This window comes from Tamandua tetradactyla, chromosome 17 (assembly GCF_023851605.1).
Source record: "Tamandua tetradactyla isolate mTamTet1 chromosome 17, mTamTet1.pri, whole genome shotgun sequence".
Lineage (NCBI taxonomy): Eukaryota > Metazoa > Chordata > Mammalia > Pilosa > Myrmecophagidae > Tamandua > Tamandua tetradactyla.
In genome coordinates, this window is record NC_135343.1 from 42874261 (window position 1) to 42895060 (window position 20800).

The following is a 20800-nucleotide window of genomic DNA, read 5'->3' on the forward strand; positions in this document are numbered from 1 at the left end:
GATGTAGTCTGGCTTGTTGAAAACAAAGACTGTTATCCCCGAGTTGGACACTATGACTCTATTAAAGTTTGAATGGCTTTCTTGAGAATACCACCATATCCCCACTTCAGTAACTAAAAGATCAGATTCTTTTATTCCATAATTGTGCTACTCATTTTTCTTAACTTTCTATTGTACTAACAACTCAAAATGTCCCACTTGCAAGTATGTAATTCGGTACTATTAATTACATTCTCAATATTGTACTACCGTCACCAATGTCACTTCAACTTTTTCATCACCTCAAAACAGAAACACTGTATACATTAAGCAATAACTCCCTCTCTCCCCATTCACAGACCCTGTTAGTCTATAATCAAATGTGCTTCTTCTAGATATTTCATATAAGTGAGATCATACAATGTTTGCCTTTTTATACCTGGCTTATTTCACTCAACATGATGTCAAGGTTCATCCATGTTGTAGCATGCATTGGAACTTCACTCCTTTTTATAGTGGAATAACATTCTATTGTGTGGCTATACTATACTTTGTTTATCCACTTATCTACTAATTGACACTTGGGATTCTTCAAACTTTTAGCTACTGTGTATAATGCTGCTATAAATATTGGAGTACAAATATCTGTGCAATTCCTTGCTTATACCAAGAAGTGGGAATGCAGAGTCATATAATTCTATTTTAGACTTCCTGAGGAACTGCCAAACTGACTTCCACAGTAGGTGCACCATTTTAGAGTGCCAAAGCAATATAAAAGAGTCCCTATTTCTCTGCATCCTTGTCAACACTTACCATATTATGTTTTTTTCTGGAGTATGTAACAGCCATCCTAATGGGTATGAATTGTATTCTACTATTTTTCTAAACTTTTTTTTTTTTTTGATGCATAGTCCGGGAATCAAACCCAGGTCTCCCGCATGGAAAGCAGGCATTCTACCACTGAACCACCTGTGCACCCTAAACTTTTTATTTTGAAATAATTTCAAACTTACAAGACAGCTGAAAAAATAATACAAACCCCATACAGAGAACTCAAACATATTCCCACATCTTCAGATACCCAAGATCCACAAATTTTAGCTTTGTCACCTTTATTGCAACTCTCTCACCCTCCCAGCCTTCCTTCCTTCTTTTAACTTCTGAAGATCTTAGAACACATAACATACATCATCCTCCTCAAACACATAATACTTCCTTGTACATTTCCTACAAACTAGGAAATTCATTTATGTAATCACCTTAAATACAATTGCCAAGTTCAAGAAATTTAAAGTTGATATTAAGCTTAGATACTTATTTTCTTATTTTTTCTTATGTTCCAGTAATGTCCTTTTGAGTCTTTATGTTCCAATAATGTCTTTTTGAGCCTTTTCTCCTCTATTCTTAGTTACCATCCAGTATCATGTATTACATTTAAATGCTATCTCTTCAGTTTATCTTTTTAAAAAATCTGTAGAAACATACACAAATCTTCCCATCCCATTCCCTCCCAACATACCATTCAGTAGGATGAATCATATTCACAATGTTGCAGTACCTTCACCACCATCCATTACAATTTTCCCTTCACCGCAAACAGAAACCCTATACTTATTTTATACTAAATCCTAATTGCACTGCTTCCTACCCCTGTATATCTGTACTCTAATTTCTGTTTTTGTAAATTTGTATATTCACTGGTCTCTTCTTTGTGGTTACCACAAGATTTAAACTTAACATTCTAAATCTACAATAATATTGCTTTCTTTGGTACCAACTTAATTTCAACAATATATATACCCTCTATATTTCTACACCCTTCCATCCTTAATGTAGTTTGTGTCACAAATTACATATTTATACATAAAGTCCAAAACCATTGACTTATCATTACTTTTCCTGCATTTGCCATTAGATCCTGTAGGAAGTAAAAAGTGGAGTCACAAATGAAAAACAAAATACTACTGGTATATATATTTACTCATGTCATTATTTTTACCAGAGATTTTCATTTCTTATGTGGCGTCAGTCAATTGTCTAGCATCTTTTTCTTTCAACCTGCAGAACTCCCTTTAACATTTCCTGTAGGTATAGTGGTGACAATGTCCTCATGCTTTTGTTTCTCTAGGAATGTCTTAATCTCTCCCTCATTTTTCAAAGATGGTTTTTGCCAGATATAGAATTCTTGGTTGGCAATTTCTGGCTTTTTAGCACTTTAAATGTATCTTTCCACTTTTTTCTTGCCTCAACAGTTTCTGATGAGAAATTGGCACTTAATCTCATGGAGGCATTTGTATGTGATATTTGCTTCTCTCTTGTGACTTTCAGAATTCTCTCTTATCTCTGGAATTTGACAGTCTGACTGTAACATGGCATGGTGGATCTACTTGGATTATTGCTGTTTGGAATTCAAAGAGCATCTTGGACGTGTATACTCATGTCTTTTGTCAAATATGGGAAGTTTTCAGCCATTATTTCTCTACCCCTTTCTCTTTTCTCCTTCTGGGACTCTCACAATGCAAATATTGGTACTCTTGATGGTGTCCCAAAGGTCTCTTAGGTTTGTTCACTGTTTTTCATTCTTTTTTCTTTCTGCTCCTCAGCCTTAATCATTCCAATTGTCTTGTCTTATTGAGCTCATTGATTTTTTTCTTCTGCAAATCTCCAATCTGCTTTTGAAACCCTGTAGGGAATTTTTCATTTTAGTTACCATAGTCTTCAACTCCAGTATTTATGTTTAGTTTCTTTTACAAATTCCTATCTCTTTGGAATTTTCATATTATTCACTCATTTGGTTTCCCAATATCCTTTAGTTTTCTGCTTTACTCCTTGAGCAAATTTTGGATCACTTTTTTAAAGTAACACTTTTTTTCTGATATCCCCCAAGTCTAGTCTTCTCCATTGATGGTTTTTGGATTTTTATCTTGTGCCTTTGAATGGGCCAACATTTCCTGTTTTTTTTGTTGTTGTTGTTGTTAGTCTTGTAATCCACTGTTGCACACTGTATATTTTAATATTTTAAAGTGTTAACTCTAGCATCTAGTCCTTGAGCTGTCCATTTCTTAAATTTGTACCTAGCTAGTGATATGACAGAGTTCTTTGAGAGCCAGGTAACAAAAACAAACAAGTCAAATAAAAACCACTACTGTTTACATTCTTAAAAATTATCTCTGCTTTGGATGGTGGTCTCCTTCAGAGTTTAACTTCCTATCAACATCAGCCCAAGGTCAGTGCAAAGTGCAAAGTCCTCTGTCTTTTCCAGAAATTTGGATACCCCTCTACTCTCTATGAAATAGAATCTCTCTCCCTCCCTGGTCTTCTATTATCTGACTTAGTAGTAGGTAATCCTTTGCCCAGGGCTCCTCTGACTTAATTGATTCTTCCCCAACTTTAGTTGTCAGCAAGTTATTTCTGTCTGCAGGGCAAGTTCTAAGAGGGTGAGTCAGAGACAGTTTACTGGCTCAGCCTTTTAGGATGCCACACAATTAAGTGGCACTGAAAAAGAGGCATAGGTATGTGCAGAGGGATTATTCTAATGCCTCCAGAACAGAGCCATGGACAACAATGGGGGTACAGACTGACTCCACACCATGCTAGGGAGAGGGTGGGGGGAAGGCCAGCAAGGCACCACAAGCTTCTCCTGTTTTTTTTTTTTTAAAGAAAAACTTTATGGATATATCTTCATGCACCATACAGTTTATACAAATATAATCAATGTCTCACAAAATCATCACACAGTTGTGTATTTATCACCAATGTCATTTTTAGAACATTTACATCACTCCAGAAAAAGATTCCTCCTTCTCATTGACCACTAGTATTCAATTTACCCAATTTTTTTTACCCCTTATACCCCCCATTATTTATTATTTATTTATTTTTGTCTTTATTTTTTACTATTTATTTATTATTTTATTTATTTATTTATGCCCTTTTTTTTAAATTCATTTTTTGGTCCATCATTTTTAAAGTGGCATTTTCTTGATATAGCACTTGCTCAGTCACTAGAATCCTTTAATGCTTTCCAGAGTTAAGGAAGATGGCTCTGCCAGTTTTTGTGCTAGTTAGTCAGCGATTCTATGGGGACTTGCTGCCCTGGACCATCTTATATTACCACCTTGATTCAACAGAATACTGCATTTTTTTGTTTTTATATATATTACATCATATTGTACACACTATTCTGTAATTTACTTTCTTCATTTAAAAGTATGTCTTAGAGATTTTTGCATGACAGTAAATATGGGATATCATATTTCTTTTAATCTGCAGTCTATGAAGGGGCATTTTTACCTCTTTTTTCCTTTTTAATTTTAATAATAGCAATATATACAATATAAAATTTCCCATTTTACCAACTTTCAATTATACAGTAACTCAGTGGTATTAATTACACTCACAATGTTGTACTATCATCACTAACATCTATGACCAAGATTTTTCAACACCCCAAATAGAAACACTGTACATCTCAAGCGATAACTCTTCATTCCCCCACCCCTAAGAACTTAAAATCTACTTTGTCTCTATGAATAAGTACAATCATAGAATATTTATCATTTTGTTTCTGGCTTATCTCTCACTCAATGTGATGTATTCAATGTTCATCCATGTTATAGTATGTACCAAAATTTCATTTCTTTTTTATAACTGAATATTCCATTGCATGTATAAAACCACATTTTGTTTATCGATTCATCTTTTTTTTTTCCAATTCATCTTTTAATGAACAATTGAGGTTTTTTTTGTATTTTTTTTGCATGGGCAGGAACCAGGAAACAAACCCTGAACAACTGAAATTTAACTCTGCCTACTGATGAATATTTAGTTTGTTTCCACACACCTTATCACATGAATGGGTGTTCTTTAAGGTAATGCTTTCAAACCCACTAGCGAGTCTAATAATTGTGCAGTGGTATGCATTTTACTGTGTCCCCCAAAAAGACATGTTTAAGTTCTAACTCCAGTCCTGGGGATGTGAACTTATTGTAAATAGCATCTTTGAATAAGTTCTTGGTTAAGAAGACTGGATCACAATGGGCCCTAATGCAATGACTGGTATCTTCAGAAGGAGGAGAAATCTGGATACAGACAAGGAGGATGGCAACAATATGTTGAAGACAGAGACTGAATATGACAATATAAGTCAAAGAACACATGTATTGTCAGCCACCTACCAGAAGCAAGGGGACAGAAATGGAATGGATTCTTTCCTTTAAGGGGAATTATGGCCCTGTTGACACCTTGTTTTCAGACTTCTAACAACCAAAAGCATGAGACAATAAATTTCTGTCATTTAAACCAACTATCTGTAGTACTTATGTAACAGCAGCCTTTGCAAACTAAGACGTGTAGTGACCCAATTTTATTTAATGAAATAAAACAGAACAGAATAGAATAAAAAGAAGAGAAGAAGAAAGGAAATAATCAGGATCCATTAAACAATGTAAAGGTTCAAACTGTTTTATCAAACAACATAAAACAACGAATATATAAATATACATCTTACTAGAATATGATATAAAATATTTCTTACTATATCAAAAAGCCTGTACCAAAAACTTTGAAAAACACTGCTCTAAGGTATATTGTGAGAGGGCCATGGTGGCTCAGCAGGCAGAAGTCTTGCCTGCCATACCAGAGACCTGGGTTCAGTTCCTGGTGCCTGCCCAGGCATTAAAAACAAAAACAAAAACAAAAACACTAAGGTATACTGTGAGAGATGGTATGTTTACATTCAAGGAAATGTGCATTTTTATTAAACAGAAAATTTTAAAACCATCCCTGCCTGAACTAGTTCCTCTAAATTAGACATATAAAATCACTGAAAGATTTTGAAATATTTATCTGTGCTACATTTTCTACATACCTTGGCAATGAATATCAGGCTTAAGTTACCAAAAATCTCAACTGATGCTGACTCTAATTTTTTCCTTTTATAAATAATTTCACTAGCTATCAGTTAAAAAGAGGTTCAATCCAATAATTTTATCTTCTATGCTTTATCATCTCTGACACATATTTAACATGTCTTTATCTAGTAAATTTAAAAACGACATTGATCAATTTTAAGAAATCATGCTATATAACTATTATCATTTATAGTTCTTTAGTGGAATATTCTAGAAACTACTTGAAACACCTAGATATTCAGCTACTTGAAGAATAAAATAAATAAGTTTTCATTGTTCTTAAGGAATAACAGTTTTAAAGACCTAGAATAGAAATTTACCAAGACTATCATCTTGATAGACTTTTTTCATTAGGTAAAAATAAAAATTTTTCTTTAATCATTCTACAGATCTCTCAAGTGCATCACTCTTTAGGAGAAAGGTTTCCTAATATCATTTCTATTTTTCTTCATCTCTTAGCTGAAAATAAAATAAAATATTCTCTACATCAAAAAAAATTCATGAAATGCAATAATTAAACAAGGTTATTTTAATCCACAAATCAGCTACTTATGTTTCTTATAAAAACAAATGAAAAACAGTAATATACCTAGCCAAAGGGGAGCAAAACGCTGAAGCTGGTGTGGGAAAATCCATGGTCCTTGTCTCAAGAACTGGTTTTCCTGGAATAAACTTTAAACTGTTGGGATTTGGGGTATCCTGTGTTTGAATGAACATGTATCTTTTTACTAAAAGGGAAAAAAGAAGAAAGAAAGTCAGTCTTGAAGTATTCATTTTCAAAGCAGAATACTAAAAATTAGAGAAAATAAGGCTTTATTAACCATGTTGATAAAATAAGAATTTTAAAAGACAAGAAAGAAATATATCACTATATTTAAAATAACTACACAGAATTTTATATTAATACCCTACTTAAATTTAGATAGTCTTGCTACTCAACAGATTCCAGCAATATCCTCCACTTTAGTAGGAAGGAACATCACAATTTAAAAGTCTTCAATAACTATCATAATCATAAATCATCATCATCATAATATTAACATTAATACAGTAAAATGTTACATTCTCTACCTTTTAAAATCCCATCATTGTTTTAAAGACCATAAAGTAAAATTAGCAATTTATACTATACTACTATCACTAATGGTGAATATTTACTATTTGCTTGTATGTGTCAACTACAGGGTAAAGTGCTTTAAAATATTTACGCCTTTAACAACTCTATAATATTATTACTTTCTTTTTACAACTGAAGACATTGAAGCTTAAAGGTGTTAACTTGCCCAAAGGTACAGCATTAGTTACATTATAAAATATAATATAAGTGGGAATCTATGCAAGTTAATTTCTTGAATATTTTGAAAATATCTTTAGAAGTCCTTTTTTCGCATGTTTTCTCTAAGGCCATGATTACATTAAGAATGAATTCATTAAAGCAATAAAGAGAGAAATGAATCCTTATTTCCTACCTTGCTATTATAACAACTTATAGCACAAAATAATAGAACGGGGTTTTAATACTATTAACAGATCCCAATTATTTATTGTGAAAATAAACCTTCTGACTAAAAAATATAAAATTCACATCTTAGAGCAATACATTTAAACAGGTTGGCAATAGTATACAATAACAGCTAAAATTTATCAAGCACATATCATGTGCTGGGTGAGTACTAAGCATTTCACATATATTATATCGATTAATCCTTACATCCTCCCAAGAAGGTACTGTTTTTAACCCATTTTATAAACAAACTAAAGCTCAAGATCACTCAGCTGGTAAGAGACAGAGTCATGGTTTGAGTCTGGCCAATTTTCAAGTGCTGACTCTGTTTAACTACTGTGCTTACTGCTGCTCCTTATCAACTAATGCAATCATAACAGGAAAATAAATTTAGGTTTGATGCAAAAAAAAAGGAGGAAAAAAAAAACAAACATAAAAAGAGAGTGGTGCAACCATGGCTCAGTGGCAGAATTCTTGCCTGCCATGCAAGAGACCCAGGTTTGATTCCCAGTGACTGTTCTTGCAAAACAAAAAAGAAAAAAAAATTTAGGCTCAGTCTTCCCCTCCGCCATAATATTCATACTACATATTTTAAGAGAAAGAGTAAAATATCACAAAGCGTTAGTTTTATTTTCAATTTGAAACAGACCAAATATGGCATAACATATGCTTGATATGGAGATGCTTTTCTTATCTGTTATGGAGAAGATTCTAATTTGACAGCTAAGCCGTGTTTGCACCTGCCATGGAGTTCCAGCTAACTGAGGCTGAACCTTTTTCTTGGTAAAGTGGAAATTGAAACCAAATTCTCAAACATTTGCTTATGTCACAGTCCTATAAAAATATCAGGGGTTGACTGGAGAACAATTTAAAAATGGTAACTTTCATGTCTAAGTACTTGATTTAAAATATTTTCACCTTCCCCCAATAAATTCCTCTGAAAACTGTTATAAGAGAAAGATTTTTATGTGAAACATCAAGGAAAGGGCTTCCACAACTTTCTATATATATAAAGACACTTACATTCTTTTAACTCTGGTTCTGAACCAATCATTTCTTGGAGCTTTTCTTAACAATTTATTGGTAAGCCAGACTCCGCACATTATAAGCACTCTACCAACATTTGAATAGTTATATCTGGCTTTATTCTACTCAATTTATTTGAGTAGACCACACCTGCAGAAAGGAAATTGTTTAGAACTACTCAAAGGGAGAAGGTATAAATGGAAAAAAAAATCATTTAAGAGAGTATAATCTATATATACTCTCTGAAGTAGAAATCAGGAAAATGTATGACATTAACAATCACCACATAAAGTTTTTCTCTGACAATGAACAAAGTTATTTCAAAAGACTAATCTGAATAGACATGTAACAAAATCATGTTTTACAGTCTAAGTTGGATTTAATTAGGTATTTAAAAAAAGGCTCCCAAGTCCATCATCTTTCTAAGGGTAGTACTGAATATGTTAACGGTTACAACATGATAGCAATTTATCTAAAATATTTTTTTCCTATTATGCTTGGTACTCATAGGTACCTAATAGGTAGGAATAAGCTCTCCCAAAATATGGACTAATGGTGCTTAAAGCCAATCTGAAAGACTAAAACCAGTGAGTTTTCAATGGTTTCAAATCATTTGAAAAGATGACCATCTTATAAAATTTAAAAGTCCAATTAAAGTGGTTTCGTTTTGCTAAATTACTCAATATTTATGCCTAAACTATTCTGTGATTCAAGGAGACAGGCAAGCCAGAAGGCAAGCACTCCTCTTCCTGCCCTTCTACAAGAGAATTAAGTTCTCCATCCTGTTCCAGCTTCCAGAGTATGGCCATGGAGAGCACTGCAAGGTAGTGATGGAAAGAAGGATGGGCTAAATGCTGAATACACAGTCTTACAGCTCCATAAGGACATACGGGTACACATTTACACACACACACACACTTCCCCCAAGCTTCTCTAATCACACAACAGTAGTCATATTTGAAATGATTTTCAAATTCTGTCTTCATAACTATTTCTAACATTAAAATCTTGTTTACCAAACCATGTAACATCAACACAACTACAGTGATGAAATTTGACAAAAAAACAGAAAAACTGCATTTAAAATACTCAATTCTTTTTTACAGGCATCTGAATTGAAATTTACAAATTTTCATCCTTTACACCCCAAAAAATTCTAGTCCAGTTCCATTACCTCCTAAAACACACTTTCTTCTAAAAAAAAAAAAAAAGGTTAAATTTTACCTGTGTTATATAGGGTTGCAGGTAGCAGGAAAAGCGTTCTTTGTACAAACTGATGCAAAGACTGTTTCTTAATGGTGTTTGGATTCATCTTTACATGACAGAATCTACATTTAAAAACAAATAATAAATGACAGCTAAAGAGATCTAATCTTTTAAACTAAGTTTCTACTTCTCAAGTGTAAAAAAGGATATAAGTAAAACCGAAACATAACCAGCAATGAAAATAATTAGAACTCAGTTTTCATTTTCCATCCACATTATTTCCACTTACTGTGGCAGGGAAAACTCATATCCTTAGCAATTTGGATAGACACAGGGTAGCATAACATCTGGGTATAAGAAACAGAAATGCATCGATATGACTGATTTATAACTTAAGTTTCAAACTCTTAGCTATACATGGAGGCAAAGAATTGCAAGCTTTTTTCCTTCTTTATATTTTTTTAAACTAGGTTTAAACTCACCGGTTCAAAATTCAAAAGGAACAAAAGTGTATTCAGTGAAGTCTCCCTTCTTTTCTGTCCCCTACGGCCATGTTTCCTTCTCTAGAGATAATCTATATTAACTATTAACTATTAACTATATTAACTATATTAACTATTTTGAAAGGTATTTCATTACTTCAAAAAGTCTAAAAGAAAGGCTACTGATTTCCAAACTGCTAAAGAAAATAACAATCTACATATGTTTTTCGGGTGAAAATACACTAACCCAGTGTTATAAATTTGATCATTTCATTCAGATGGAGAATTTTTGACTGGCTATCTTTTTATGGCTTTGACAAATTAAAAACAAAGATAGAGGGGAAAAACAAATATTACTAGAAAAAGAAATAAAGGAGACTTTAGTAGTGAAAAATTCACTTTACTGTAAATTCAGTTTACTTTAAAATACTATTATTTTTATTATTCAACCATAAAAAGAAACGAAGTTCTGACACACACTACAACAAGATGGAAACTTGAATATATTATGTTGAATGAAATAATACAGACACAAAAAGAGAGCTATAGTATAATTTCACTTTTGTGAACTACCTAGGTAGATTACAGGCTATCAAGCTTGTGGGAGGGGCAGGTATGAGGAGTTATTGCTTAATGGATAGAGAGTTCCTATAACTTGTGGTGATAATAGTACAATACTGTGAATGTAATTAATATCGCTGTACATATGGAATTGGTTAAAATGGGAAATTGTTGTATATTTGTCACTACAAAAGTATTGCTATCCATTACAACTGTCATTTCACAAGAGTCATTGAAGAATTTTAAGCACAGGAATCACTTTTGTGATCATCTATATAATCACTTTTTTCCTTCTAACATTTCTGATTATTTGCCATCTTAGGCAGGAGACTAAAGCTGTATCATCATTCTTACTTAGAAAATCGGTATTCCGGTTATCATGAATCAAGAATGAGCACCAGTTAACTGGAATAACCTAACAATTTTTCCTTCCTTCAGTAATCTTTAAATGCTATTTATGAACAAAATCCTACTTTAACTGGACTACTGTGGAACTGTAACACAGAGAGATTTTCTCAAGATGCTGCAGAAGAGATTAAAGAACTGACACTGAGGATTCAGGAGAACAAAGTAGGCATTAGTGACAAAGGAGAAACAGCCCTGCATAAGGAATCAAGGAATCTGGGAAGCCTTGACCCCCACCCCTCACACTGGCTGCAAACAAAATTGATCAAAAGTTCTGTCACCATTTAAAATTACATGACTCCATTATAGCACTCAAGACTTTGTCATTATTTGCCAGTGTGACTTTTTTACTAGACTGGGAATTCATCAAAGGGAGGGAATGTCTTCATTTCTGTACCCAGCAGCTAATACAATGGCCTCAGCTCTTCATTTCAAAAATGAGGTAATATTCACTGATATTTCATAAATATCGGGGTAAGGATGGGTCAGGATAATCCATGCAAAATGCTTAAAATAGTGCAAGGCCATGTAGTAAGTGCTTCATGAATATTAGCTACTACTCTTATTACATAACAGGTGCCCACCAACCAATTACTCATTGAATAAGTGAAGTTCAAGGCTTAGGGTAGACGCTCCTTTATACAGCTCATTTTCTAATTCTTGCTGTCTTATTGCGACCACTCTGGAATTTGAAAATACACTGGAAGACCAACCTTTTGTCCCCTCAGTTCAGGTGAAAGGAAGTAAGGTAGCAGAATGAATAGATAAGGACATTCTGACAGAGATGGGCTTAAAGGAAAACAAATACGCAGTAAGAGCGAGTTAAATTACTCAAGGAAGACATCTCAACATAAAAGGGGGGAGACAGGAAATGACTAAAAAAATTCTATCAACTTATTTTTTTAAGGAAATGTATTTAAACTTCCAGAATAGCAGTAGCAGTAAAACTTCTATACCTAACGCCAAATCGTCTGTTTAGTCTTTTCTGACTTGTTCCGAAAACGAAACCAGGGTAGGACACCTAGGTAGTCTTCAAAGCCTTTCACGTAACCAAATGTTAACGGATGTCACTGAGGGATCCAACTCAAACGGAGGAGGTAGGGAATGGTGAAAGACCAAGGGAACGGAGGGAATCCAAGAATCTGGATTCTCATCTGGGTCCATCACTTAGCTGAGTGACCCTGGGGTCAGGTCTCCTTTCTGGGCCTCACTGGGAAAATGAAGAAATGGGAAAAGCTATTCGCTTTCATTTTGCAGACATACAAAATACGTGTTCAAAAGACAGAAGAGGGAGTGCACAAAGTTGAAGGTGGGGCACACGATTTAAAAACAGCTCTTTCGCTCTGTCTCTAGAGCCGATCTCTGCGCACTTCGTCTCTGCAAACACTCAGGCCCCCGCTCCGGCCGAGACCGCGCCACCCGGAGACGCCGCGCCACACCACCGGCCGAGACCGCTCCACCCGGAGACGCCGGACCACACCACCGGCCGAGACCGCTCCACCCGGAGACGCCGCGCCACATCACCGGCCGGCCCCCACCTAAGGGCAAGACCCCAACTGCGGAGACCCGAGCGGACTCAACACTTCGGTCTGAGGCACTTCCTTCCCCGCTCTGAGGGAGGAACCGCGAGGTGGCGACCGTTCTGCTGGCTAAGACCATCGGCACCCCTATGCGAAGGCTCGGGGCTTACTACCTACCGCCCGCGCAGCCCAGCGGCGGTGGCCGCAGCTCCCCAGCCCCGCCTCAGAGCGATCGCCATCTTAGTCCGGCAGTGCGCAGGCGTGAGTGCGACGCCGAGCCCTGGAAGCCCCGCGCAGGCGCAGTCCGGCCGGGAGCGGGGCGGGCACTGCGGAGCCTGAACACCGCAGGCGGGTGCGGCGCTGAGGAGGGTGAGTGGGGCGGGTCTAGGAGACGCAGTATGGCCCCCTTTGCCTACCTACTGCTTAAGCCTGGACAAGGGAGAAAAGTTAAAAACAAAACAAAACAAAACAAAACGCTCTGCAGTGCTTGCGCAGGCGCTCTCGCTAAGGCACGAAGGAGTCCGCCCTCGCCAGCCCCGCTGTGTTCCGCTTTCCTTCGGCCGCTAAGTGTGCTTGTCCTGGTCCTGCGCTTGGAGTGCTGTTCTCCATCCCGAGACCGGGTCCGTTCCCATCTATGAGATGTTGCCCTCTCTCCAGATGGCTTCAGTGACTTCCCCAAAAGACTCCCCTGATTGTTTTCAGTTCCTTAAATATGCCAAATTATGTCCTGCCTCAGGGTCTGTGCGTCAATTGTTCCTGCTGAGGGAGTGCGTTTTCTCCACTCTTTTCTTGACTGCCTTGCGCTGAAACACCCCCGTCCTGGGTGTAGATCTAAACATCCCTTCATTACAGGGCCTTCCAAGACACGCTCTCAAGTTAGCCCCCGCAAAATGAAGGCTCCTGTGTTATTCTCTCTCAAACCACCGTGTCCTTTTCCTTCACAGCACAGTACCCAAACTTGAAATTATGAATGTGGGTATTGATTTCTTTAATGAGCCTTTCCCCTACTATGGTATAAGCTTATGAAGGATAGGTCTGTCTCTTTACTCTTGTATCTCCAGCACCTAGTAGAGTGCCTGGCAAATGGTAAGTGCTCAAATGGTATTTGTAGAGTGAATATTTGTTGAGTTACCTCAAACCTTTGTCCTGTGCTGATTCAACCCAGCATGACGGTTGCATGCAGGAAAGCAAGTGTGGTCATGCCAAGATGTGGGGGTGAGGGGGGTATGACACAGCATTTTATGGAGAGGACTAAACGTCCAGTGGCACGTTTTGTGAGCTGTGGACAACTGAGTAGACAACCCAGGAGTAGATACGAGACAACAGTTTCTTTTTCAGATATGCCAGAGGAAGGACGACTCTTCGAAAAAGGAAAAACTGCTACTTGAGAAATCTGTATCTCTTTACATCCCCTCTCCTCTCATGCACACACAACGTTATACATACATTTACAGTGACAGCTGATAGACAATTTATATGTTCCCTAATACCATGTTTTTTTTTGCATGGGTAGGCACTGGGAAGCGAACTTAATACCATTTTTGTAAAGATGTCAACTATGTCTTAATTGTTGGCCAAGAAGATTCCCAGACCATGTGGCATGAACCAAAAAGTCATTTACCCATTCACCTATTCATTCATTCATTAACTGTTTATGGAATACCTTCTATGTGTTGGGTACTGTGATTTGTACTAGGAACTGAGGCTGACAATGCCAGATACCTTCTCATATCTATTCTCACCTTCTTTGTTACTAATGAATAGTGATTTTTTTTCAGTTGTCAATGTGCCCAATTTAAAAAAGCCATTTCCCAGTCTCCCTGGCAGGTGGGGGGTGGGGGTGGGGCATGGTTTGTGGCATGGTTCTGTCCAATGAGACAAATGTGAATGTCGCCAGGAATGCCTGGAAAGCTTTGTTTTCCTGCTACAGGTGCTGACCCTTTCTGCCTGCTTGCATGGAGTTGGGACCTCTGGAGTCTTGGCAGCCACCTTGACACATTTGAAGCAATGAGCCAATAATTACCAGCCACCATTCTTCTCCAGACTTCTTGCTGCATGAGGTAAAAAAAAAAAAGAATCCCACCTCAGATTTCCTTATCCCATTGTTTAATCCAGTTTCTGTTACACACAATCAAAATTCTTGGCACAGGAATACACAGATGAACAAAACAATTCCTGGTCTCAGGGAGCTCCTAGACTAGTAGAAAAAGAGATATAAATTAACATAGGTAGCTCAGAAGAGCAAAATGCTCTAAGGGCTATTTAGAGATACACTCGTAGCTAGTGGGAAAAGTGAGCAACGATTCTGAGGAGAGAGGAGGGCCCAGGGAATGTTTCATGTAAGAGAAAATTCTTGTGCTAAGTGTCTAAAAGGAGTTCCTGCCATGATGTCGGTTCAGGTATGGAATCACCTGCATTTACTCCTAGCTCTGCTGCTCACTCTGGAGCCTCATGAGACTGTGTACTCTATACAGGCATGGCACATTTATCTTCATTTTATTCCCAGTGCCTGGCATTTAAGAGTGCTCAAGGTACTCTTGCTGAATTAAAACCTCTTTGAAGTTCTGTAGAATCAATCACCTTCTAATCTATTATATAATTTACATATGATGCTTATTATTTATCCTCAGTTTCATCCTCTAGAGTGCCACTTCCCACCCCCGAGGACAAATGTCCTATATTCCTGCTCCAATCCAGCTCTTGGAGGGCTTGGGTTGGGGGAGCCTGCACACCAAAGGGCATGTCATAGTCAGACATCAGTTTTATTAGGACTTACAAATAGAAGAAGAGTTTCCACAGTGGCAGCTGGCTGTGGAAAATGAAGATTAGTACTCCACAAAAGTGGGAGTGGGGAGTGGGGAGTGCAAGGGCTTATAAGGTTTTAGGACAAGGGTATAAGAGAGTTTCAGCAGGGTCTCGTGACACAGGGATTTGGAGGTTTGTTATCAACAGTGATCAAGAGAGGAGGGTTTCAGTGCCTTGTTTACAATACCATCTGTACATTCTTCCCCACCGCCCCCCACCTGCAGAGGCGGTCTGATGACCTTTAATGTCTGTCCTGGTCATGTAGGCAGCTGCATGCAAAATCTGTTCTCAATATGGAGGAGAATCCCAGGCCCTGGGTCCCTACAATTCACCTCCACACAGTAGACTATATTGACCATAGGACAGATGTTGCATTCATATTCACCTTCCACATCAACAGTATAAGAGACAACAGAACACTAGGAGTCCCCCACACAGAGATAACAACCTTGTGAAGAGATGCTGCTATGGCCAAGAAAGGGAAGTCATTTCCCAATTACTAGGAGTATGGCCTAATGAGTTATATAAGGTAATAGGGACATAGGGCTGCCCTGTGTACAATGTCCTGTATTTTTTTATTCAGGTTTTCTGATGTACTGAATCCTACCAGGCTAGTAGCATATTCCACACAGTCCAATTGTAGGAGTCTGTCCAAGGAGGGCCAATAGTGCCTTGTTTTAGTTTGTTAAGCTTCCAAAATACAATATACCAGAAACGGAATGATTTTTAAAAGGGGAATTTATTAAGTTGCAAGTTTACAGTTCTAAGGCCATGAAAATATCCAAATTAAGGTATCCAGAGAAAGATACCTTAACTCGAAAGAAAGGGCCAGTAAAGTTCAGGGTTTCTCTCTCAGCTGGGAAAGCACATGGTAACATCTGCTAACTGTCTCCTCGTTTCACAAGGCTTCCCCAGGGGCGTTCTCCTTCTGTATCTCCAAAGGTCTCTGGCTATGTGGGCTCTGTTGGCTTTACAGCTTTTTCCAAAATGGTTACCTCTTGAAGGGCTCCAGTAAGCAATCCCACCTTGAATGATTGGAGACACATCTCCATGGAAACCAGCTGATCAAAAGTTACCATCCACAGTCGGGTGGGTTACATCTCCATGGAAACAATAAAAAAGATTCTACCCAACAATACTGAATGAGGATTAAAGAACTTGGCTTTTCTGGGGTACACAACAGATTCAAAGCAACACACGCCTGAAGATGGCAAGTCTGTGCAAACTTAACATTGGGTCTGATTGTGGGCATGAGTTACCTCTGAGTTACCTTCCTACAGCAAACACTGTAGGAACGTGTTTGCTAGGCCTCTATGGGCAAAAAGAAAGATGTTTATGGGTGTTCTTGTTTGCTAGCTGCTGGAATGCAACACCCCAAAGATGGATTGGCTTTTAATAAAAGGGGATTTATTTCATTAGTTCTTCAGAGGAAAGGCAGCTAACTTTCCACTGAGGTTCTCTCTTATGTGGGAAGGCACAGGGTGATCTCTACTGGCCTTCTCTCCATGCCTCAGGGTTCCAACAACTTTCCCCGGGGTGATTTCTTTCTGCATCTCCAAAGGCCTGGCCTGAGCTGTGAGTGCTGAGATGAGGTATGCTGAGCCACTTGGACTGTGCTATATTGAGTGCTCTCATTTAAGCACCAGCCAATTAAATCAAACATCATTCATTGCAGCAGGCACACCTCCTAGCTGACTGCAGATGTAATCAACAACAGATGAGGTTCACATGCCATCGGCTCATGTCCACAGCAATATACCTAGGCACCTTCACCTGGCCAAGTTGAAACTGAATCTAACTACCACAATGGGGAACAATAAGGGGTCTAACAACATACATGCTAGAGTTCCATTGGTTGACCACAAGGTACCAGGCAGAGGAACATACGGGGAGTTTTTAAATACCAGGTATTTCTGCTCCTGCATGTCTTGAGAGCCCTCCACTGTTATATCAATTGTTAATCTAGGCGTAAAAACGGTCCACATAGTCATACATAAAGATCCAGTGGGAATAGGAGGCCCTGAGTTGGTGATAAAGGTTTTAACAGGTATTTTCTGAATAAATTGAAGTCTTATTACAATATTTTGTGTAACTCCTATTTCCAAGGGACTCCTATTCCCTAGGTTAGGATTCCTAACCAATGTGGCTGCACAGGCCAGCACCAAGGCCAATTGACTTCACTTTCCCCTTTTTATAATGGTCTGAGACAGACAACAACAAATTCATTTCCCTTTTTTGGCTACAAAACAGTGGGCCCTTTGACTATGTTCTCAGAACCTGCATTGGTCCAGCAACCAGCATTTCATGGGGGCAGGTGCAGCAGTCTGTGGCATTGCATTTAAGTAGTTAAGGCCTGATAGAGCTTCTTAGTTCATCGTTTAGCTATTCCTTTTACAAACCATTCACTCTTTCAATAAGGCCCATCCCTGTGGGGTTGTAGGGCAGATGGGATGTCCACATGATGTCCTGATCATTGGGCTGTCTGCCCAGTGAAAGGGTTCCCTGGATCACTATCCATCTGTGTAGTTATGCCATTCATCTTTTCCAAACATCTGATGGTGGCCCTCTGGTTAGCCTTTGCCACCAGTAAAGTTAACAAAAGTCCTGTAGCCATGACCATGGCAATAAAAGCATTCTTCACCCCTTCTGAGAGTAGAAGGGGACCAATGTAGTTGATTTATCACTGGGCAAATCACTGGGATATCAACCAGTCAATGTGTCCTATCTGATGTGGCCGCTTACGTGGTTGCCGCAGGGAGCATGAAGGGTATTCTCTAGTGATGTTCACTAGTTTCTGGTGCATGATCAGCAGCTGGAACTGCTGGGCCAAATGCTACAGGGTTTGATACCCTCAGTGTCCACTTTTCTAATGAAGCCATTCCACTGCTTCTGTCATTTCAGCTGTGCTGCTCCAAACTCATGTGAGTGCATCTGCTTTCACATTTCCAGATAATATTGGGAGTGTGGGCAGGAACATGATAGGACAGTTACCTTTTATCATTTGCAGGTGTCCCAGGTGTCTTTCCACAGTTCTTGACCCCAGAATGGGTAACCTGTGACTGTTCATTGCTCCTGCTTCCAGGTTGCCATCCAGGTTGTAAGGCCTTTGTAAACAGCCCTGCTGTCAGTATAGACAGTTAGTTTGTCTCCTGGCTCATTCACTGTTACCATCCATGCTGCTCTTAACTTAGCCCATTGACTACTTTACATAGTGCCAGTCTCCCACGATAGTATCAGTACTGGGTTATACTGCTGCAGCTGTCCTGGTGGGAGGGTGTCTGCTAGCAGAACCATCAGTGTACCAAGCAGACTCAGGAATGGAATGGTACCAGTCTCTTCTATGGTAGGCTTTTCAACAGCTATTTCAGATCCAGCAACTTTAGCTGTTGAATCCTTTAATATAGGACACTGCTCTGAGAATTTCATGACTGTTACTGAAAATGCTGTGCTGTAGCAGGTAGGCTTTCCATTTGGCCAGTGTGCTTAGTTGGGCATTGCCAGAGCATAGCATAGAAGCTGTGCTGGTTGTTCACCCCTGAATGGGGATGGCTGTTTTCAAGGGGACTGGGCATCCTTGTGCCAGCCCCTCCACTTGGAATAAGGCATTATATGCGGCACACAATTTTTTCCCCGTGGGGCTGCATCTCAGTTCTCCCCTTTCCACAATTGTGACCAAAAGCCAAAGGGCATTAGTTTAGAATGTTGCCTCTGCCACAGACTCCACCCAAAGCCAGTATCAGTGCTGGCTATATCCAATCCACTGGGCAAGTTTGGATCTATGGCCCCTGGTGCTTGTGCTTGTGCTATTGTTGTTTTTTGTTGTTGTTTGCTGTTGTTGTTTTGCCTTTTACTTAAGGCATTGTGATACCTCAGGGAAAGAATTCATCCCAGGAAAGGATTTCCCTCCTGGGAAAAGAATCAGTATTCACAGGTTTGATCCAAGGGCAGTGGGCAGTGCTGCTTAGACTGTCTTCTGGGCCAGCATTTCAGCCAGGGAGGGGAGTGTGAAACATAAAATAAGAGAGCTGTTTGTGAAAATATGTAAGTCAGTGTGAACTCTGGGTCACACTGCTTTATAGCCGGGCAGTGAAGAGAGTGACATTTTATCCCAGTGTGATTGTGGCCCCTATCTGGACCAGAGAAGTGTAAGGATAACCAAGTCCTCCTCCTTTTGTCCCATCCTGCAGGAGCCAGTTGTAGAAAGGGGAGGATGATGGTGCCTGAGCCTGAGCTGCAGACAGTAAAGAGGCTCTGAGGCATATAGGAAACTAAAGTTTTAAAGTCTTGGACTGGACTTTTAAAAACACAAGGTAGATAGACTTCCGGAGAAGATGGCAGCTTAGTGAGGTGCGTGTGCCTTAGTTCCTCCTCCAGAACAACTACTAAATAACTACAAACAGTACAGAACAGCTCCTGGAGCCACAACAGAGACCAGACACACAGTGTGCCCCAGTCTGGACTGGCTGGACTGGCTAGGAGACTCCACTGCGGTGAGGTCCCCGAGCGGCGCACGCTTCCCCGGGCCGCGGCGGCTGGTGGCCGGAGCCCCTCCCTCTCTCCTTCCCGGGCCGGCTGGGAACTTCAGATCAGCAGTTCCCTGAGCTGTGGCAGCCGGCGCCCCTCCCCCATGCGCGGCTAACCAGGCCGGCTGGGAGCCTCGGATCAGCGGTTCCCCAAGCTGCGGCAGCCGGCGACTGGAGCCCCTCCCACACACGCAGCTTCCTGGGCTGGCTGGGAGCCTTGGATTGGTGGTTCCCCAAGCCACGGCGGCTGGCGACTGGGCCCCTCCCACACACGCGGCTTCCCGGGCCGGCTGGGAGCCTCGGATCAGCGGTTCCCCAAGCTATGGCGCCCCTCCCACACACGCGGCTTCCTGGGCCGGCTGGGAGCCTTGGGTCAGCGGTTCCCCAAGCCGCGGCGGCCGGCGACCGGTGCCCCTCCCACATGCGGCTTACCGGGCCAGCTGGGAGCCTCGGATCAGCAGTTCCCCAAGCTGCGGCGGCTGGCGCCCCTCCCCCAAAGGCAACTTCCCAGAGAGAAAGGAAAGACACTCCAACAGTAGTAGAGACTGAGCCCAACCTAACACCAATAGTGGCATTAATGAACAACTTCTGACTACTAAAAATAGGCCCTCCACTCAGGCGAAACTGATCAAGGCGGAAGTCACCTATTGGGCTAACTGAAAAAGAGGAAAGGGGGTGAAAGAGAGCCTTCTGCGGCTGTTTCTATCAAGACTTGGTTGCCTCTGGGCTCAGCGCTGGGATTACACAGGTTGCAACTGCCCCAAATGCAGAAACAGGCTGCTTTCAGGGCTCTCTACCACCTGAACCTTCCCCACAGGAGGGGTGAAACACAACTCAGGTGGAATCCCTCTCTCAAGGAATTCAGATCCCAGGACTT

The 20800-nt window shown here is 39.8% G+C and overlaps 1 protein-coding gene across 4 annotated transcripts in view; it reads right to left on the reverse strand.

The window, feature by feature from the left end:
- NFU1 (NFU1 iron-sulfur cluster scaffold) overlaps positions 1-12892 on the reverse strand; it is a 50392-nt gene extending 37500 nt beyond the window's left edge. Inside the window, exons 1-3 of one of the 4 annotated variants that reach the window (XM_077134457.1) lie at positions 12773-12892; positions 9646-9749; positions 6481-6619 (exon numbers count right to left, since the gene is read on the reverse strand). In XM_077134457.1, the coding sequence (XP_076990572.1) occupies positions 6481-6619; positions 9646-9749; positions 12773-12834 (305 nt within the window). In that variant the 5' untranslated portion in view covers positions 12835-12892. Of the gene's footprint in view, positions 1-6480; positions 6620-8418; positions 8572-9645; positions 9750-12031; positions 12431-12772 lie in introns of those variants that run through there. The other 3 variants (XM_077134458.1, XM_077134459.1, XM_077134460.1) reach the window with 3 other exon arrangements.
- Between the last annotated feature and the right edge of the window lie 7908 nt (positions 12893-20800).